Source organism: Poecilia formosa, unplaced genomic scaffold (assembly GCF_000485575.1).
Source record: "Poecilia formosa unplaced genomic scaffold, Poecilia_formosa-5.1.2 Scaffold371, whole genome shotgun sequence".
NCBI lineage: Eukaryota > Metazoa > Chordata > Actinopteri > Cyprinodontiformes > Poeciliidae > Poecilia > Poecilia formosa.
Genome location: NW_006800310.1, coordinates 167,743 through 187,124, shown reverse-complemented (window position 1 = coordinate 187,124; position 19,382 = coordinate 167,743). Strand labels below are relative to the sequence as shown.

The 19,382-nt window shown below is 40.0% G+C and overlaps 3 protein-coding genes across 11 annotated transcripts in view; 1 reads left to right on the top strand and 2 right to left on the bottom strand.

Annotated features, from left to right (window-relative positions):
• On the bottom strand, positions 1 to 9,555 carry tmem19 (transmembrane protein 19). 3 transcript variants are annotated; one of them, XM_016662404.1, is made up of 8 exons: positions 9,536 to 9,555; positions 5,076 to 5,223; positions 4,089 to 4,202; positions 2,096 to 2,233; positions 1,535 to 1,611; positions 1,288 to 1,465; positions 429 to 638; positions 1 to 355 (listed from the first exon to the last, which is right to left on the bottom strand). In XM_016662404.1, exons 2-8 carry the CDS (start codon positions 5,203 to 5,205, stop codon positions 195 to 197), a joined length of 1,008 nt encoding a protein of 335 aa, XP_016517890.1. In that variant the 5' UTR covers positions 5,206 to 5,223; positions 9,536 to 9,555; the 3' UTR covers positions 1 to 194. The 3 variants fall into 3 exon arrangements, with proteins under 3 accessions (XP_016517890.1, XP_016517891.1, XP_007575228.1); XM_016662405.1 differs by lacking the exon at positions 9,536 to 9,555 and adding an exon at positions 7,142 to 7,162; XM_007575166.2 differs by lacking the exon at positions 9,536 to 9,555 and adding an exon at positions 5,977 to 6,197.
• kics2 (KICSTOR subunit 2) lies at positions 2,173 to 16,068 on the top strand. 3 transcript variants are annotated; one of them, XM_016662394.1, is made up of 4 exons: positions 2,173 to 2,260; positions 12,423 to 12,685; positions 13,701 to 14,007; positions 15,087 to 16,068. In XM_016662394.1, the coding sequence occupies exons 1-4, from the start codon at positions 2,256 to 2,258 to the stop codon at positions 15,904 to 15,906; spliced, it is 1,395 nt and encodes a 464-aa protein (XP_016517880.1). In that variant the 5' UTR covers positions 2,173 to 2,255; the 3' UTR covers positions 15,907 to 16,068. The 3 variants fall into 3 exon arrangements, with proteins under 3 accessions (XP_016517880.1, XP_016517879.1, XP_016517881.1); XM_016662393.1 differs by having other exon boundaries at positions 15,066 to 16,068; XM_016662395.1 differs by lacking the exon at positions 2,173 to 2,260 and adding an exon at positions 12,251 to 12,312 and having other exon boundaries at positions 15,066 to 16,068.
• Positions 16,069 to 18,077: 2,009 nt separating this feature from the next.
• The window catches only part of LOC103154027 (SLIT-ROBO Rho GTPase-activating protein 1), a 27,329-nt gene continuing 26,024 nt past the window's right edge, over positions 18,078 to 19,382 (bottom strand). For 4 of the 5 annotated variants that reach the window (XM_016662378.1, XM_016662380.1, XM_016662379.1 and 1 more), the window contains exon 23: positions 18,078 to 19,382. This exon is cut by the window's right edge and continues 272 nt beyond it. In XM_016662378.1, coding sequence (XP_016517864.1) covers positions 19,214 to 19,382 — 169 coding nt within the window. In that variant the 3' untranslated portion in view covers positions 18,078 to 19,213. The other variant, XR_001659080.1, reaches the window with a different exon arrangement.

Below are 19,382 nucleotides of genomic sequence, written 5' to 3'. Positions count from 1 at the left end.
GAAAGCTGTGAAAGATTTAATCAGAGAGTCGGAGCAGATTTACAAAGAATGATCAGTAGTTTATTAAACTCAGTGATTTTAACTCGTTTTGTGACGTCAATGATTGAATCGTTTCTCTGCAGGTTGTAGGAATGAATTTACCAAACGATGATGCTAATCCTCATGATCAGAAACACACAGTCCGTATCCTCGGCCTACCGGGGCCACAGGCCCCAGGCCAGGCCCGGCAGGAAGAGCGCCACCAGCACCGAGGAGAACAGGTTCACGGCGTTGTTGTCCATGATGGGCTTCCCGCAGATCCGCCTGGTGGTGGCCGACTCGTAGCTCACCACCTTCCCGATGCTGGAGTCGAAGCCTGCGGGCGCAGAGGGCAGCGGGTTGGTGAACGCGGCTTTAACCCGGCAACCAGACGGCGAGCGTCAACTGACCTGAGTACTGCATGTGAGCGCCCAGCAGAGAGTCCAGCATGGAGCCCAGCAGCCCCGCCACGCCGCCGTACAGAACCACGGGCCACTGCGGGTCGGCCAGCTGCAGGTCACCCACCGCCAGGAGCTGTGTCGCAAAGTAGGCCACGCCCACCGTGGCCCCGCCCAGGAAGCTGGCCGCCAGTCCCACCGGAGTCACGCCTCCATTAGTTCCTGGAGGAAACGGTAAAAAAAAAACATTCAGGAAGCTTTTCAGAGTCTTTAAACCTACAGAACTGAAACGATTAATCACGAGTAGTACAATTAATCGATTATTGAAGTAATCATCAACTAATTTAATTAATTGATTGTTAATTGGAGAATTCAGACTTGGAGGCCATTTGCTGACAGAACCCTGAGTAATAAATCTCAAAAGAGATTCTAGAAAATTCAGACCATATTTGTATTTTCAGGTACAAAAATATTTTCTAAAAATAATTTAATTTTCAGAAATGAAACGATTGTTGATCATTTTTGTACAGTTTTGGCTCATTTACTGCTCAGTGTGTGGTTCTCAGAGTCCTGATTAGTAAACTGGTTGACAATTATTTAGATTAATCATTTAATTTATAATCTAATCCAGAGTAGATTACCTGATCAGAGCAGAACAGAGGAAATTTGCATCTCTTGAAATTAGTTGATTATTTCAGCAATCGATTAATCTGATTAATCATTTACGCCTTTGTTCTTCTAACACATAAAATCTGAAAAGTGTGGCCTGCATTTGCATTCGGCTGAGTGAAAACCTTTACTTGTTGTTCATTCGTCTCCAGGATCTTGCTCTGGACTTTGACTAGGCCCTGGACCTGAAGAGGTGTCTCACCTGCTGGGACTTCCTTCCAGGTGGTTATGAGTCTGGGCTGTGATTGGCTGAGGACCGGCCCCACCTCCGACGCCCAGGTGTCGCCGGCGCTGCAGGCGAGCGCGCCCAGCAGCGACAGGCACATCCAGGAGGCCGAGTACTGCTTCCCGAAGTCGATCGGAATCTCTCCAGGGCCGACCTGCAGCAGAGCGGCGGCGGTGAGCGAGGGGGCGGAGCCTGACGGCGAGCGGCTGGTTCGTGTTTTTACCTCGATCATGTAGAGCAGCGCCAGCTCAGTAGGAACGCCGCCGTTACAGAAAACCTGGACCCAGTTCCTCTGACCGCCTGGCAACAGAACCTTCAGCTTCATAACTTTTTATTTAACAATAAATAATAAGTTTGAATCAGAAGTGACCTGCGCCATCTTGGTAGGCAATGGCAGTGCGAACTCATGGCTTCAAACCAACAAAAAGAAAATATGTGGTCAATATGAAAGACAAACCTGAACAAAATGGCTGCTGTTGGAGTACATGCAGTAACAAACATGTAAAAGCTACGTCAGCTAAGCTAATTTTGCCAGTTCTTCAGTAAGTACTACAGTAAATATCACTGATATTTGTCTTACAGAGGAGTGCAGAGAACTCAGACAGCTGTAATGTCCTTATGATATTTATAAGCTAGGAATGAGGCGAGATCTAGTTGTAAGCTTGTGGCTTGTTTATTGTTGTCATAGCAACTGTCTACCAAGATGGCTGTCGGTTACAAAGCTCCCTGAAGTGCGATGATGTCACAGGAGAACTGTGACATCATCGCAGTTACATGGTCTCACCTTCTTTATACTCGGCGTCTATCTTCTTCTTCTTCTCGGCGCCCCACCGGGTGAGCCGGCTGGAGGTGAAGAAGAATGCCAGCAGGGCGGAGAAGAAGCTCAGGTTGGCCATCGTCAGCACGAAGCCCACCAGGAGAGCTGCAAAGGTCAAAGGTGAAGCATGAGGTAACCTGTGTATCAGGTTGATTTATTTCTGTATATTTATTTTTATTTGTCTTCGGTGCAGCGGTTCTCTTAAATCCGTTTTCTGGTCAGACGTGTCACAGGCAGGTCGTTTACAGGAGCTGAGGTCAGGCATGGTGGTGGCAGCATCATGCTGTGAAGACAGATTTCTGCCACTACGTTTTCTAACTGAAAATCAAATCGTTGTGGTTCTCAGTGTTTGTGATCTCTGTGGCCACGTTTGAACCATTTGCAACGGGATCTCCAGTAGCAGTCAGTGTTGCAACATAACAGAAGAGACTTCTGACTGAAGACGGTGTCATCACCATCCTAACTGCTCGATATCCAGTCAGCAGAGGCAATATCCCATAGTAACATGTCCTGCTGGATGAGCAGCGCTGCTCCACCTCCTTTGCTTTTGCTGTCTGGGTGGAGGGACGCTGGAGTAGGGGATCAGATCGTTATGATGAATGAACTTCATCTTCCTCTCTCTGCATCCATGACTAACTTCATTTTCAACTCCTCAGCTGTTATTTGAGCTTTGAGATGCTAATCAGCTGCTCCCAGATGTAAAATAATAAAAAAAAAGACTTGTTGCCATGGTTACACATCACAACTGTCCAAAAAAGCAAAAATGCAGAATCAGAGGAAACAGTTCTCCAAACATGCGAGAGAAATATGAACAAATATTCAGAAAAATAGCAAACAGAACCAAATCAGAGCTTCTCCACCATGCTGCCACCGCCGTGCCTGACAGTTGGAACAGTGTCGCTATGGAGTCTAAAAGCCACAACTCGGCTCCTTCAAACATAGTTTCCATCACCCAATAATAGTCTGATCAGAAAACAAGTTGACAGATAAAAATTCAAGATATTTTATTTATTTTCAAGAAAAACAGACCAGATTCAGGATCATATCTGAGCCTAAACTGTTAAAACCCACAATAAACTCAAACTGATTCACCTGTTTCCTTTAAAAGTTGATGTAGTTTCATGTTGTATAATTGTCCCGGAATAAAAACGACGTTTCTAATAAATCCATATAAGGAGGAAATCAACAGAAGAAAATGAAAAAACATCTTTTTCCCAAAGTATGGCGACCTGAGCTCTAACTGCAGAATGTCTGATTTTCACGCTCAGAATCACCAGAACCTCAGAGAACAACGAGCCTCTGTGTCCAAGTGTTGGCTGACCTCTGACCTTTTCAAGGTTAGTGTTCTGCTGCTGTCTGATCTAAATCTGTGGGTTTTTTTATGGAAGCAGAATGACGCAAGACGAGTACAGCTGCAGCCGTTTTAGGTCTAGTGAGGCTACGGTGTAAGCAGCGTCTTACCAGAATCTTCTGAGCCAAAGTTCAGAATAATCTAACACAGTTTATCGGCTCATTGGAGGCGTTGTGAACACAGCACGCATTGTTTCGTTTCCTGAAAAGTTTCTGCTGCAGCTTATCATGGGATGAAACGACATGACAGGAAACGACATGACAGGTTTTCATGGGAAGGAGGAAATCTGTACCGGACCAAATGGAGAATGTGTTGAGTGACCTCATGATGTCAGCTGCTTAAATCGCCATTAAAACCGTCCAGAAAAGGTTTTTAGATCAGAATTCACTCATTTTATTAGTGTTCGAATGAAACTCCCAACGGGAATTTGTTAGATTTCAGGAACTACAAAGTTGAGCGGCCTAGTCAAAGTGCAGACCAAAATCAGATTTAAAAATCTGATCTGCCTGAGCTGGAGCTGTTAAGGAAACGATAACGGGTAAAAATGTCTGCAGAGGAACCTGGAAGTAAAACTGATTTTTTTCCCTCTGAGCGTCGGCGCCAACTCACCGCCCAGCGCTCCGGACCGGTCCAGGCTGCGTCTCTTCAGCGCTCGGCTCGTCAGCATGAGGGGAACCAAGATGGAGAACAACCATCGCCATGGTGACACCGGCTGCAGGTTCCCTTTGGGAAACAGAAACAAGCCTCCATAGGTGTAGAAAATAACAGAGTTCAACACTTTTCCCAATAAAATTCAAGAACTTTCCAGGTGAGTTTTCAAACTTTTCCATTCAGCTCCTTAAATATCCTCCATGGTGGAGGCAGCATCATGCTGTGGCAATATTTCCACTTTCTCAATTTTTATAGCCTTCTGTGAGAATTTACTTATAAAAATGACATTTTGCACTTACATAAACTAGGGCTGAAATGATTAATCATAATTAATCGATTATTGAAATAATCGCTAACTAATTTAGTAATTGATTAATCGTTAACTGGAGTTAAAGAACAATATACTGGAGCAGAAATTAAGCCTAAATTTCATGAAAAGTATTTACATTTAAGTTAAAAAAAAGTCTGTAAATATTTGTGACCCAGAACTAAATTAAACCAACTTCAACTGGTTTCAACTATTAACTGATTAATGCAAAAATGTATCAATTAATCTACAAGTGATCAAGCGTTCACTAGAGAAATGGTACAGTATTGCATGTTAGGCAAAAAAAAATGTTTTTTTCTTATTCTGAAAGTTTTGTCGTTAAATGCAGAATGCGTCAAATTGTTCATTTGATTAATTGATTATTCATCCGAATAATTACTAAAATAATTGTAAGTTGCAGCCCTAACAAAGCAACATTAATACCCAATTTAAAACTTTAAAAACATCCATGTTGCTCTAGCTATCAGATATCATTTTTAATATTTTCAAGTGGACTGTTGAATATCCATGACCTGGTTTTGAAACGGCAGCAGCTTCAGATCGATTCTGGGAAGGCGCATGGTTTCACGGTTTGGTTTTACATGGTAAGTTCTGAGCTGATCCCTGCGGCGGCTCACCGGACACGGCGCTCATGGTGAGCGAGACGATCCAGAAGGACAGCGACAGCGCCAGGGTGATGCACAGCACGATCATATCCGTCATCATCTTGAAGTATTCCTTCGACAGGACGTTGTTCTCAGAGTCCATGATGATAGAGAGGTGCAACTGCAGAGAACAGATTTTTTCATATAATAAATACAGACTTGTTTCCACCATACGGGCGCTGTGCTAGAGGGGGCGCCAAACAACGGCAGAAATATTATTTCTTATCGTCATTTTCTTTGTTTAACTGCCGTTTGTTCATGTGTAAATGCAAAAATAGATGCTAAATATCTTCCCCTAAAGATGACAAAGTTTGGAAACCGTTTCTTTAGACATGTGCACCAAAACAACACCAAACTCCACACCAGCTATGAGGCACGGCAGTGGAGGGATGATGATTTGGGCTTGCGATGCAGCCTCGACTTCTCGGTACCTTGCAGTTTTTATTCTGTTTACTAAAATATTGTAGAGTGAAATATTAGATAATTAACTCAAACTTGAATGAAGAAACGCTGGTAAAAAAAGAGGATGTGACTGAATAAATTACTTAAAAAGGACCGTCAGTTTTGCTGCTGAAGGAAGGTGGCATTTAATTCATTCAAACACACTCTATACTAATAAACAAAGTTTAATGTGTTAGGTTGCTTTTTAGGTGGCGTCATTAACTTTACTTCGATAAAAACCTATATTTTCTCCTCGAGGTGACGAGAAAAATTAGGTTCGTCTTTAGTTACCCGGGTTGAAATAGTAAATAGGATTTCATTCTCTTTGAACATCTATACATATTTTCTCTTGATTTGATTTTGTCGACTAGTTTGTGGCATAAAACGGTTTAATATTGACAAGTTGCGAAATTTAAGACGTGTTTTGACTCACCGGTTTCCATCGGAGCCATCCTAATCACTCCCTCTCGATGTAACATCAAAATTTAACCGTTTGATTTATTTTTATACAAAATTAGTTTTATTCCTTTTGAAAATATGGAGACAAATTAACTACTTTTAGCAGAATGGTAATTAATAAAACGAGCAGGTCCTCGTCTGAAGCTTCGCGATGACCGTTGTCCAGAGGGGAAATACGCCGGCGGATGAATCTGAGTGCCGGACTCATTTCCGCCAACAGCTTGTCTCTTAAAGTGACAGTAACCATAAATACAGCTCGTATTTAATTTTAGTGTAGCTATTTGTAGCTTCATGTATTCCGTAGATGTAATCCTTTTTATAAAATAAAACAGTTGCTGGTTTATTTTTTTTCACAGTGTCTGTTTTATTTTAACAAATATCTAAAAGCCAGTGTTTATAATGTCATTAAGATCACCATACATTGCTTCTGTGTACCTTTAGCAACATAAAAATTGTATATAAAATATTTATTAATGGTATTTCAATAAATACCATTAATGAATGGTATTTATTAATTATTAAATGACATAACTAGTTGTCTGAGTGAGTGCCTTGTGCACAGCTACGTTCATCTAACGCTGCAAATTCCTACGAAACTGATTAGTTTCAGCACCAGACCCTCTTTTTTTAAACCCATAAGGACCAATAAACTAAAATAGATATTTTGGTGTCTAGAAAATTATCTGTTTCAAAAGCCAATGGAATGTAAAGTCACAAATCGTCAGGCACTGCCCTGTTATCTAGCAATCCAAGGAGAGTTACAGCACGTTTGGTCAGTTGGTTTTACCACTGCGTGTGCTGTACAATGGCTGCTGGAAAAGACAAGTGTTTTGTTGTCAACTTTCTATCCAGAAACCACTTTCTCCTAAAACATCTCACTCTGAATTGAGATTTTTTGCAAAAAAATGAAATGTCAGCTGTAATGAACATAGACTTATTCTAACCTGTTCATGAAGCATAATTGGTCACTTTTTAAGGTAATAAAATGTAGGCAACGGTTCCTTTTTGTAGATTTTGGTGGAAAACCACATTGAATCCATTTGAAAGAGTTTAAAGCAACAAAAGTCCAAAATCTCAGTGTGACCTGAGCAATATTATAGAAAGCTACAGAAAGCACAGGTAGAACATAGTAAGCTCACCATTTTCTCTTGTGCTTCTAGCAGCACGTAGTTCAAAGCTTCACTGGTGAAGATCTCTCTGCTGTGGTCCCATGTGACAGGATCGCATCCCAACAGCAGGAAAAGCACCAGAGCACAAACGGCGCTCTGTCTCCAGAAAAATCCCAGCGGAAACAAATACTCCAATCAGATGACTTTAAACAAGCTCCCAACAGCTGGTTGGTCGTTTCCCGTTCCCATGACAACGCTTTGAGTTTATCATAGGGTTCTATGGGTCTTACTGACCTTTAAAGGAATTGTGTGTGTTGGTCAGATCACACAGAAGCTGTTTATGGAGCTAAATTGGGGACATAAAGTTTATTCAAAAGAAAAGAAAATTGAAAGTGGAAAAAAAAAGATTTTCAAAAGAAAAAATGTTTTAATTACTGAAAAAAAGTCTGAAACTGGAAAGAAATTATTTGAAAGTGATGAAAAAAGATTTGGAAATTGAAAATAAGATTTTAGAATTAAAGATTATAAACTTAAAAAAAAGCTTTGAAACTGAAAACAATATTGAAAATAAAAAGAAATATTTTTTTCAGATTCAAGGCTTCTTTCAGTTTCAGACATTTTTCAGTTTCAAAATATTTTTTCAATTAAAATTATTTTTCTTTTGAACAAACTTTATGACCGCAGTTGAGCTCCGTATAAGCTCACACAGCAGGTCTTGATCCTCAGTTCCATTATATATGTATTTTTGCGTGGTTGTTTGTTCTAGTTAATCTCGACCAGTCAGACTTCTAGGTGAACAGTTTACGACCCCAAAGCGACCCGTATGTGCAGAAGAAGAACGGAGATGTTAAACATCAGCGCTCTGTTTATGACATTAATAATGGCCGCCGCCCTTATTAATGTCTATGAAGGGCTTTTAAAGTATTTTCAGCAAGGGAAGCCGACAGGATTGTCACAAAATCAAAGCAAGATGAAGGAAACCCAGTTAATAGAAACGGCCTTTAGGATGTGGGGTTGGACCAGACTGGTTGCACTGGGATGTGATGCGTTCACTGACTCAGACTGCTTTCATCAGTTCGTTATTATAATTTTCAGCCATTGTTTATGTCGGGTTTATCGCATCTAGCGTCTTCTGATGTAGATTATGACACGTCTCACGTCAATGACGTAAAGGTTGGATAAAATCAGACTGCAGACACTTTGAAAACTATCAGATACGTTCAGTCTGACACAAAGAGCAGCGATTTCTTTAGGTCAATAGGAAACTTATCATTGGAGTGGAGAAGAGTCATAAGTGGGGTCCCCCAAGGTTCAGCCTGGGCTCCCTTCCATTTAATGCCTACATGGTGACTCCAAACAGAAGCTTAGAACCAATAAATGTCCCATACCTTTCTCCAGCTGAACAGAAACTGAAGTTATTAACTCTTTTTAGGTCTAAAGTTAACACACAGCTTCAGTTATTACAGATAGAAACTAGAGGTCAGGTTGACATCTGGGTGTAGTGATAAACTCTGACCTGAACCTTCAGAGTTGCATAAAGACGGTTACAAAGTCGGCCTTCTGTCACCTGATGAACATTTCCAGGATTGAAGTACTAATGTCTCAGAAAGATCCTGAGTAGTGATGGGAAATTCGGCTCTTTTCAGGAAGTTGGCAGAAACGCGTCTCTGTCCTGAAAGACCTTCTTGAACTTTTCCTTGTTCTGGATTTTGATTCATACGGTGGCCTAGATGGTTCAATAAATACAAAAGCTTCAACATAACAACACAATTCAGAGTTGTTCTCTTAACTTCTGTTTCAATATTATTTATGTTGTGATTTTGTTGGTACAATTTTCGACTTAGTTGTGTTTAAAAATGCTTGTATTTATGTATTGCATAATTATTTCCTGAAAAAAAAAAAAATTCAAATACATAAAGTCCAAAACTAATATAATATTGATGCTCCTTATGAGTAGATTAAAACTTTTAACCAGACATGCTGATTGTTTTGTGAAATATCAGAGAAAAATTAAACTTATAGAGACAGACAGGTTTTAGCTAAATATCTCCACAATAAAGAAATTAGTTTCTAATTAGAAATTCTGCATCTGGATGTCCAAAAACATTATTTTACCAAAAAAAATAAGATACAAGGATTAAGATTAGCATTTCAGCTGGAGGGTTGGATGTGATCACATTACAAAGGAACACTAAAGACAGCATTGAAAAGTAAGAAGAAACACCTAGTATAGAAACAAATCAGCCAAATTAGTTTGGAAAAATGAACTGAAATGGTATAACAGTAGGGTTAATTTTACTCTTTGAAATTAGCAATTTTTAAATTGGTAGCAAGCTTCACTTTAGGACAGTTATACTTTAAAAATCTAATAAATGAGCTGAAAAATGATGCTGAATCACATGTCTGCAGAGGGATTTGACCTACCAGGCGAAGAAGTGTTGATGGAGATGAGAGCAAATGTGGTTTGAGATTTTTTTTAAGCAGCTGACCGTTTTTAAATGGAACGAAGATCCTCCCCATCTGGAGCCAAATTCAGGGAATGTTTTATTAGCATCCACAGGATTCATAAAAGAAATACTAACCTCGTTATTAAAATGATGTTTACAATCAGCAGTTTAGGGAAATCCTGAAGAGTTTGCAGAAAAGTGGGTCATACTTTTAATTACAACACATGCTTTCCAGGGAAAGCTTGGTTTTAATCTGATTTCTAAACAGAATCCAAGTTCTGTAACAACTACTTTCAGTAATTATAATTCCAGACAAATGTATGTAAATACAAAAATCTATTTAAAATAATTATTTAATGAGAGAAAAGAAGTGATCCAAACCAACCTGCTCCTTAATGAAAACAAATTCCTGCTCTCATTAAATTGTGAATAATAAAATTTGACTCGATTTAACATCAAACCACTTTCTGATTAGTTACCTTTTGTAAAGTTACACTGTCAGAAATTACAGCAATAATTTGGGTTATTTAGCCTGTGGGTTAATTTTTCAGTCATATTTTCAACATGTTATTTAGATCCAAGCTAAATATTGGAACTAGCTAAATATTTATTCCAAAATCCAAATATTTAGCTCTAAACTAAATACATAGTTATCAAATTTAATAATTACTTAACTAGCTACCTAAGACGCTAAAGAATTCAGCTTCAAAATAATTTATTTCTGAGTATTAGTTTAAGCTAAATACTTATTAGCAAGCTAAATATTTATCTCCACACTAGTCAAACTAAATAATTAATTTGAAGCTAAATATTTAGCTTGATGGCTAATTATTTAATTTTCTAACTAAATATTTTGCTGGGAGATAAATATTTAGTTTTCATTCATCTTGATAAGATATTCAGTTTGAAACAGTGACATTTATAAATGAAGGAATACTATGGTGAAAATATGACTGAAACATTTGCCCCCATTTTTTCTTTTGATAGGCAAAATAACCCAAATCATTAATTTTTGACGGTAGCTTTACAAACTGCACTCCTTAGATTAAAATCAAACATACAGAATCAAGAAATGCCTTAAGTAGAGCATGAATTAGGCTACAAACCTCAAGAAGCAAAACATCGTGCTCAAATCTAAAGATAATCAAGAGCAGATGAGAACCAGAACAAACCTGGAAGATTGTTTGTAAAATCTTTGTGTTGTCTTTATTGTCATCTATTTGCCTCAGGCTATTTCACATATCCAAATAACCGACATCTAAATTTACTGATGGACAGCAGCTCTCATATTAAAGCTCTTTATTTTTTTACTGCTGTATACAGAAACACAAAGTGTCCTGTGTACAGTTGTTTTATTCAGATTGTCTATGTCGATGTGTGTCTGTCCCTATCAAATAAACTTTATAATGATAATATTTCCACGAATTTTTCCAGTGGAGAATGTTCTATGCTTCTCTTTGCAAAGACAACTGATTCAAATTATTTTAATCAATCACAGTGAAGGGACGTAATTGCATTGGCTCCACTGCTGTGGGACAAACCAGGATTCTCTGTAGAGAAAAATGATTTTGTGTCACAGATAAAGTCAGAGCAGCAGACAGAACAGTGATGTCTTTAATCCTTTGAAGAAGATTCTTGTGAGATGAGGTTGTTGCTTTGGAGATGTTTCAGGAGACTTGGGAATAAATCTCAGTTTGCAGTTTTGTACTCAGAAGATATCTGTGTGAAAGAATCTGACTGAAAGAAAAGAAGCAATCAAACCATTTTAAATGTACTAAATATAACTTTATGCATCGTATATATGTTTCTGTTTGTGTCACACACAGATTTTTGTGTGACACAGACAGAGAGTAGGGTAGACCTAATAAATCACTAGTTATGTAGCTCTATACTAATAAATTATTCAAAATTTCTATTCTAATAAAGTTTAAAGTGAGCAGTAATACTGCTTTAACTGTCCATTCTGTGTAGTTGGATAAGTAAAGCAAAATTAAACGGCTATTAGTTCAGAACATCCCAATGACTGAATGTTAACAGTCGGCAACACTGAGTTTGGAGTTCAATAGTAACTAGTTATTTACTAAAGTAATTTTTACTGTGCTGTACTTTTTACTTTTAGAAATTGATTTGGACAATGGTTTTTCCAACTCAATTTCCAAAGTTTTGGCTGCTTATATTATTTTGTATGACGGAGTATTAGGGCCATAGTAAGAAAATACAAAAACATAAAGTAAAATTACCATATGTGAATAAAGTCTAAACATTACTAGAATAAAGTTTTACTTGTCTTTTGAGTCAGAATATTATGACTTTATTCTTATAATTATATACTTTAGTTTTCTTAACGTGGCAATACTCGTAATTACTTCGTAATTTTGTAATTCTGCTTTTTAGATTATTTTCATTTTGCTTTTTAATATACCAAAATTTCCACATAATTTTATGTTTTGGTTGGTTTGATTGTGTAATTTTTAAATATTGAATTATTGGTGTTTTGATCAGTTACTCAGTATTTGAGTCGCCTTTTCAAACTTTTTTTCACTCTTGAGCAGCTTCTTGTGTGGCTTCTTTTTACTCTTACTTGAGAAATTTTTTTGGATACTCTACTCACCTCTGGTAACACTGAGGGTCAAAGGTTTCTTATCAGGCATCGTCAAAATTCAATCGCTTTCTTCCCAGGAGTTCGTTTGTCCTTCTTAGCTTTCCGTAATGTTTACATCCGGTTTTGCCAAAATGGCGTCGGAACGATAAACGGTTAGCCAGTCTAACACTTAAAACAGCATATGTGTTTTTCCAGCTCATATTTTTCGCATTTTTTTTAGTTTAATATGAACATTTACGCTCTTTTCTTGTGTAAATCTCAGCCTGTTGGCTAACACCGAGCAGCCCGGAGCCATGGCGGAGGTGGAGGAGCTGCGGCCCGTCCCGCGAGAGAGAGCCATCCTGGAGAGCTTCTTCGCTCAGCTAGGGATGTTCTCCTTCGACCGGGCCAAGGACTACGTGGAGAAGGAGAAGGACAGCAGCCGGAGCTCCGGGGCCATCTGGGGCTCCCTGCTGGCGGCGCTGGCTCACCTGGCCGCCGCGGAGAAGGTGTACCACAGCCTGACGTTCCTGGGCCAGAAGATAGGTAACCGCTCACCTGGAAGATCCGCTTTAAACGTGGCCGAGAAATAATTAAAATCACAAACACGGCCGAATAAATCAAAAACTAATCTTCAAAAATACGACACACCAACGGGCAAAACTTTATGACCATCAGCCTGTTTATCGTGATGGTTTATAGAACTATGGAGACATTTAGTGCCACTTTTCTTTGCAAAGCAGCTTAATTTAATTAAAATTAGAGTGTTTTATAGCATGAATGGTCTATTTAAGGTCCAGACTTTAAATAGGCCATTCAGAAACCTTCATTTTATGTAGCCAGAGTTGGATTTGCTGAGCCGTGTTGAATGATCTTGAGAGAAACAAAAAGCCCAAATGGCAACCCACCATATTCTGTACAACTTAACAAAAGTATAAATATTTCTGGTAAAAAAAATAAATAATAATAATAATAAAAATGAGACGAATAACTGAAACTCTGATTTAAAAAAATGCATTTTATATATGTATCTTATAGAAAAGTAAAGTTTTTTGTGCTTCTCTGTATATTGAGTGTAAGATGAATGAACTTTTCTTATTGTTAAAGTGTTTTTGATCTGAGATGTTTAATCAATCAAGTTAATTTGTGCAGCACATTTCAGCAGTTCAAAGTGCTTCACATCATAAAAGTAGTCATAAAAGACACCAGTAAACATTACATTTTGTCAAATGTTGTCGTTACACATCAAAATGTTTGTCAATATTTCATCTGTTATGCTTCATAAGTAACTATAACAGCCGGGTTTATAGTTGTAGATTTAGAGGAACTCACTATTTAAGTGGAAAATATTATTTTAACGCAGTTAAGGCTGCTGAAAGCCGCCACCAGATGGCGCTGTAGTTGCTGCATTAAGATGCGACAGTCTGTCCAAATCAGCAGCTTTGAAAAAAAAAAAAAGAAGAGGTTTATGATCTCAGTGGGACTTTTCTGGTTAAATAACGGTGAAATAAAAAAAAAATACAGATAAAAATACAGATTTTCTCTGGTCTTCCCTGTACAGGTGGCCAGTCGTTCTTCAGCCGGAAAGACTCCATCCGCACCGTCTACACGTCGCTGTACAACGAGCTCAGGAAGGTGGTGACCATGGGGCGCCACAGCCAGCCCTCCGCCTCCTCTTCATCATCCTCCTCCTCCTCCCTGGAGGACCTCCTGTCCCACCTGTCGGAGCAGCTCTGCCACTTCACCCAGGCCCGCATGGAGATGGCCGACCTGTACGAGAAGCTGCACTCGCTGGGCGCCCAGAAGAGCGTGAACTCAGAGGAGCTGGTGTCTGCGCTGGAGGCCGCGCTGCACAAATACAGCAACAAGTCAGTATCTGAGTCGGTTCGCAGCACGAAGCTTGAGGATAAACTCATGTAGCAGCGTTGGGCTGTGTTGGTTTAAATGATTAACTACCTCTGCATCATGAAGCATGTTCCCGCTATATTTAGAGGAGCAGAAGCTCCAGGAGAAAGTGACACATTGAGGTCGGTGGAGGGAAAAAAGCAGGAAGAGTTTCCTGTCAGCGAAATGGTGTCCCACTGCAGAAAATATCCAAAACAAAACGTTTTCCCCGTGTTGATGTGAACTAGTTCTTTTTAGGACTGAAACACTCGACTACTTGTTAACTGGAGAATACAGACTTTAAAACAGCCAATTTGTGAAATAAAAACATACAAAGAGCAATAATTACATCAAAATTGGACAAAAATTTACTCCTTTTTTCACTTAAGATAAAAACTTTATGATAGGTTTTGCCTCATTTTAATTGGTTAATAAAAAAACTAGTCAACAGATCAGCCCTACATCGTGATGGAGCAGGAAGGGTTGAGCTTTTCATATGTTCGTGCTTAAAAGTATTTTTTTAGCTGCAGATGCATCCTCTGCTACAAATGGTCAAATGTTTCCTGAAGGAATGATGTGAATTGTTTGCTTTTTTTGTGTGCATGTCTAAAAAATCATATTAAGTGGTTAAAAGAAAAATCTGCAGAATGTAATTTTATTTTTCAGGTTAATCAGTTAATTGTCAGAAGAATCAAGAGACGATTAATTGATTGGTCTGAAAAAAAAATCAAGTTTTGCGGAATTTTCATTTGTCAAAATAATCAATTAATCAATCAAGCTTAATTAATCAATTATTCTGATGATTAATAAATGAATCATCAGAATAATTGATTAATTAAGCCTGTGATGAATAATTGTTAGAATAAACAGTAATCAAAATAAACAATTAATCAAATAATCCTGTTGATTAATCAAAAGAATTGATTAATCAATTAAGACTGTGATGATTAATCGTAAGAAAAAACAGTTACTACAATAATTATTAACTCTAGTTATAAAGTCGTTGCACCTGGACCCGACCTGTGCTCGTTAACCCGACCAGAACTGCCTGGCTCCGCTGCAGGTTCCACCACCCGATCCTGGCCCGGGTGGAGGAGGGCTTCCAGACGGAGGTGGACGTGGTGACCCAGCTGCTGCGCTGCCAGGCCCAGGTGTCCGAGTGGCACTTCCTGCCCGCGCTGCTCAGCCTCCACGGCGCCCACACCAAGCTCACGGCCTGGGCCCAGCTCTTCCAGCGCCAGAAGGAGACCCGGAAGAACCTGTTCGGCGGCCAGTCGCAGAAGGCTGTGCAGCCGCCGCACCTGTACGTGTGGCTGCAGCGCTTCCACGCCACGCTGCTCGCCAAGTTCAGCTTCTACTTCCACGAGGCTCTGAGCCGGCAGACGGCGGCGTGCGACATGAGGGCGCTGACGGCCCGCACCGCGCCGGACTTCTACGGTAAGATCTCCGCCTTCATCCGGAAGCACGACGCCAGCAACGTGTCGCTGGTGTTCGACAACCGCGGCTCGGAGAGCTTCCAGGGCCACGGCTACCACCACCCGCACTCGTACCGCGAGGCGCCCAAAGGGGTGGAGCAGTTCCCGGCGGTGGTGTCGCTGCCGTCCGGCGAGCGGCCGCTCACCCACTGGCCCAACGTCATCATGATGATGAGCGACCGCGCCGCCGAGCTCAACACTCTCGACAAGGTGGTGCAGTTCTACGACGACAAGGTCCAGAGCACCTACTACCTGACCCGGCCCGAGCCGCACTTCACCCTGGTGGTCATCTTCGACGGCAGGAAGTCGGAGAAGGACCAGCACATCACTTCCTTCCTGCAGGAGATCTCCGGGTCGCTGCGGAACTGCAAACCGTTCAGCATCCTGAAGCCGGGATCGAAGGGGTGAACCACTTCCTGTCTGAACTCACAACGGGTCCGAACGGTTCTCTGACCAAAAATATTTCAGCTCCTGATCCGTTTTACCGCTTGGTCACTGAAAACAGCGAAACTTCAAACCAGTTTTATAGTTTTACAAACCAAATAAAGTTTTCTGAAGCTTCTTCTGTCCAAAATGTTTTTCTCTGGTTCTTTAAGATGAGATTAATTTATTCATTTTAGCCTTTAGTGTTTACTTGTCGTCATTTCTCCTGCACCGTGTTTGACATTTGGACATTTTGTTTCGTCGATCCAAAGATCCAGGAACCGAGGAGGACAAAAAGCTGGAAATATGACCTTAAAATCACAATTATAACATTTTAAATTAATCATTTTCTGAATTTTCACTTCAGTCTTAAAATTGTCATTAATCTCAGGATTCTGACCTTGATGTCACAGTTATAACTTTTCAATTATGACTTTGATCTCAAACTGTAACATTTTAAATTAATTAATTCTGACCTATCACTTTTTAAATTGACATTAAACTCAGAATTATGACATTAAACTTAAAATTGTTACTTTTTTAACTTAATTATGACAATCTCAGAATTTTGACTTTATTGGAATTACGACTTTAATCTCAAAATGTTTTTAATTCTGGCCTTAATTTTAGAATTCTGACTTTTAGTAATAAATTAATTCTGATATAATCTAAGAATTAATCTTAATCTCATCATTTATAACATTGATTTCAGAGTTCTGACCTCAGTTAAGGATTATGAATTTAATCTCAGAATAATGCAATTAACTGTGACCTTAATCTCATAATTCTAACTCTTTGTCGACTTTAATCTCAGGATTCTCAGTGAAGGCAGGACAGGAAGAGGCGGTGCGTCTGTGGTTTGAATGCTAATTTATTCAGGTTGATTTATGATATAAATACAACACATTGATACAATCCATTTGGCTATATGAGCTCCGCTTCACGGAGCTCCGACTTCCAAATACAGCAACACTGACAGACAGAAACCGATTCTGTTATTATCAAACACATTCAGAGAGAGCTCCCCCTTCTGGTAAAATGCACCAACATGTCATGATGCTACATGCCAAGGACACAATCCTATACATCAAAGTGCAATGTCACAATGGGTTAATGATAAAGTCTTAATTCAGGAATCTACTAAACACTTTTATGAATATTTCATTTGGAGTGCTGCTGCTCTTTCAGTCAGGACATGCGCGAGTGTAAGGAAGAGGACTGGGACCGCTGGCAACAAGAGAAATTATGACGTTAATCTTGGAATTCTGAAAACAGAGAATTCTGACGTTAATCTCCAAATTACAATTTCTGAATTCTGACTACAATCTAAGAATTCATATTTTAGAATATATTCATATATAGAAGAAAAAGACAAAAATCTGACTTTAATCTCAGGATTCTGACTGTAATCTTTAAATCCCGACTTGAATAAGAATTTAATCTCTATTTCAGAACTGTGACTTTTGATTTCTGACGAAACAGATTTTATTTATTTTCCCTCTGAATTCTGTGAAAAAGTCTTAAATTCTTCTGTTCCAGTGGTGCTACAATCCTCTTCCAAATGAGTGGATTCACAACTCCCAAAAAACACGAGGGTTTAAAAAAAAGGCACTTTCACCAAAACACACACACACACACACACACACACACACACACACACACACACACACACACAGAGCCCGGTCCAGTTTAACACTCCACATTCACTGTGCTGTTCAAGTGTAGTTTTGGGCGTTTTCACACACGGAGCCCCACCCTGTTAGCTTATTGGAGAATTTAAGGTTAACTAGTGACATTAGTGTAACACACACACACACACACACACACACACACACACACACACACACACATAGAGAAGAGGTGGCATGCTTTTTGCACTCAGGTTGTCGACTTGCAGTCGTGTGTTGTGGCACTCAAGGCAGGCATGAATTATCTATTCTGCACTTATAGGGGAGCACGACGAGGGCGGGCGAACACACACACACCGACACACACATACACACACACACACCGACACACACACACTGACACACACACATACACCGACACACTAGCTGCGTTTACATTTTTACATTGTCCATAAAATTGCACAAATTGGAATGACGATAATAAATAAAACACGGCAGTTTGGAAAAAACATTTTTCTGTAGTTTTTGCGCTTGGATGCTTTGTTTTTTCTGCTGTTTTGAAATTGGCATATTTCGTAAAAAGGCGATGGAAAAGCATCACATCACACAAGTCGTGATCAGCAGCAAGATGTTACTACTGGTGGAAACAACAAAGACAACGACAGGAAGTGGTAGGACGATGATGGCGTCTTACCACTTAGTTACGTATGATTTTAATTGTTTTTTTACTTAATGGATGATTACGAATTAGTTTTTACTCTCCACATTAGCAGAATATCGGCAAAGCTTTGCGCACATTTGTAATAGAAATGTCATTAATAACTGCGTTTTCATTGTCTGTAAAATTTAGCAAATTGGAATTACGAATATAAATTTGGTCAATGGAAACACGGGAATTTAAAAAAACTCCAGTTTTTAAAAAAAGTTGCTGCACTAGGAAGAGGTGGTTTTCAGATGTATTTGACAAAACTGAAGGAAACATCAGATCACATGTGAGCAACAACCGGACTTACCACGTGAACAAATGTGAAGTTCTTGAATTGTGTTTTATCGATATGGGTATAATATTGATAAAGGTTTGCAATGGAAACGCAGCCAGTGCCTCGCTCAAACAAACGAGAACAAAGTGAGGACGAGCCGCATCCTCCTGCAAACACAAGAAGGCCGCCACCGAACATTCAGTAAAGATGGCCGAACAGTCGTTAAAAAGCTGAACACATTCATTAAAGTTGTGGTTTTTTCTGTCACCGAGCGCCAGGCTGAGCGTAGCAGCGGAAACCGTCCAAGTCCTCCATTAGCCGACCAATCAGGCGGCGGATGCAGCAGCCAATCGGGTGTCTTTGGGGACACGACATTCACTTCACTGAAACTACGTTTTACGGGACTTTCCGCCTCACCAGCAGTTCTTTTAGCTAACCTTTGATTAATGCTTCGATACATGGAGAAAGAAAACTCCTACACACCAAGAGAGTACACACCAACCTGACGACACAGAAATATCATGGCATATCATATCATAGGTCATGTCATAGATTATAATTTGTTACTACATTAAAAGCCTTTCCTACCCTTTCTACCTTCGTGTTGATTAGAATCGTTGCGGTACCCTGATCTCCTTCTGGCCCAGTTTTGGCCCGGGTCGGCCTGATTCGGCCTGGTTTGGCTCACATGGTGCAGGATTTGTCCAGCGGGGGCGCCAGAGGCGGGGTGCTGCTTTTGGGGGGCACCGCGGGTTTCGGTCTCAGGGCGGGGGGCCGCAGCGGGGCGCCCATGCGGGCGGCCGTCACCGGCTTGAAGGAGCCCAGGGCGTCAGGGGACGGGTTGGCGGGCCTG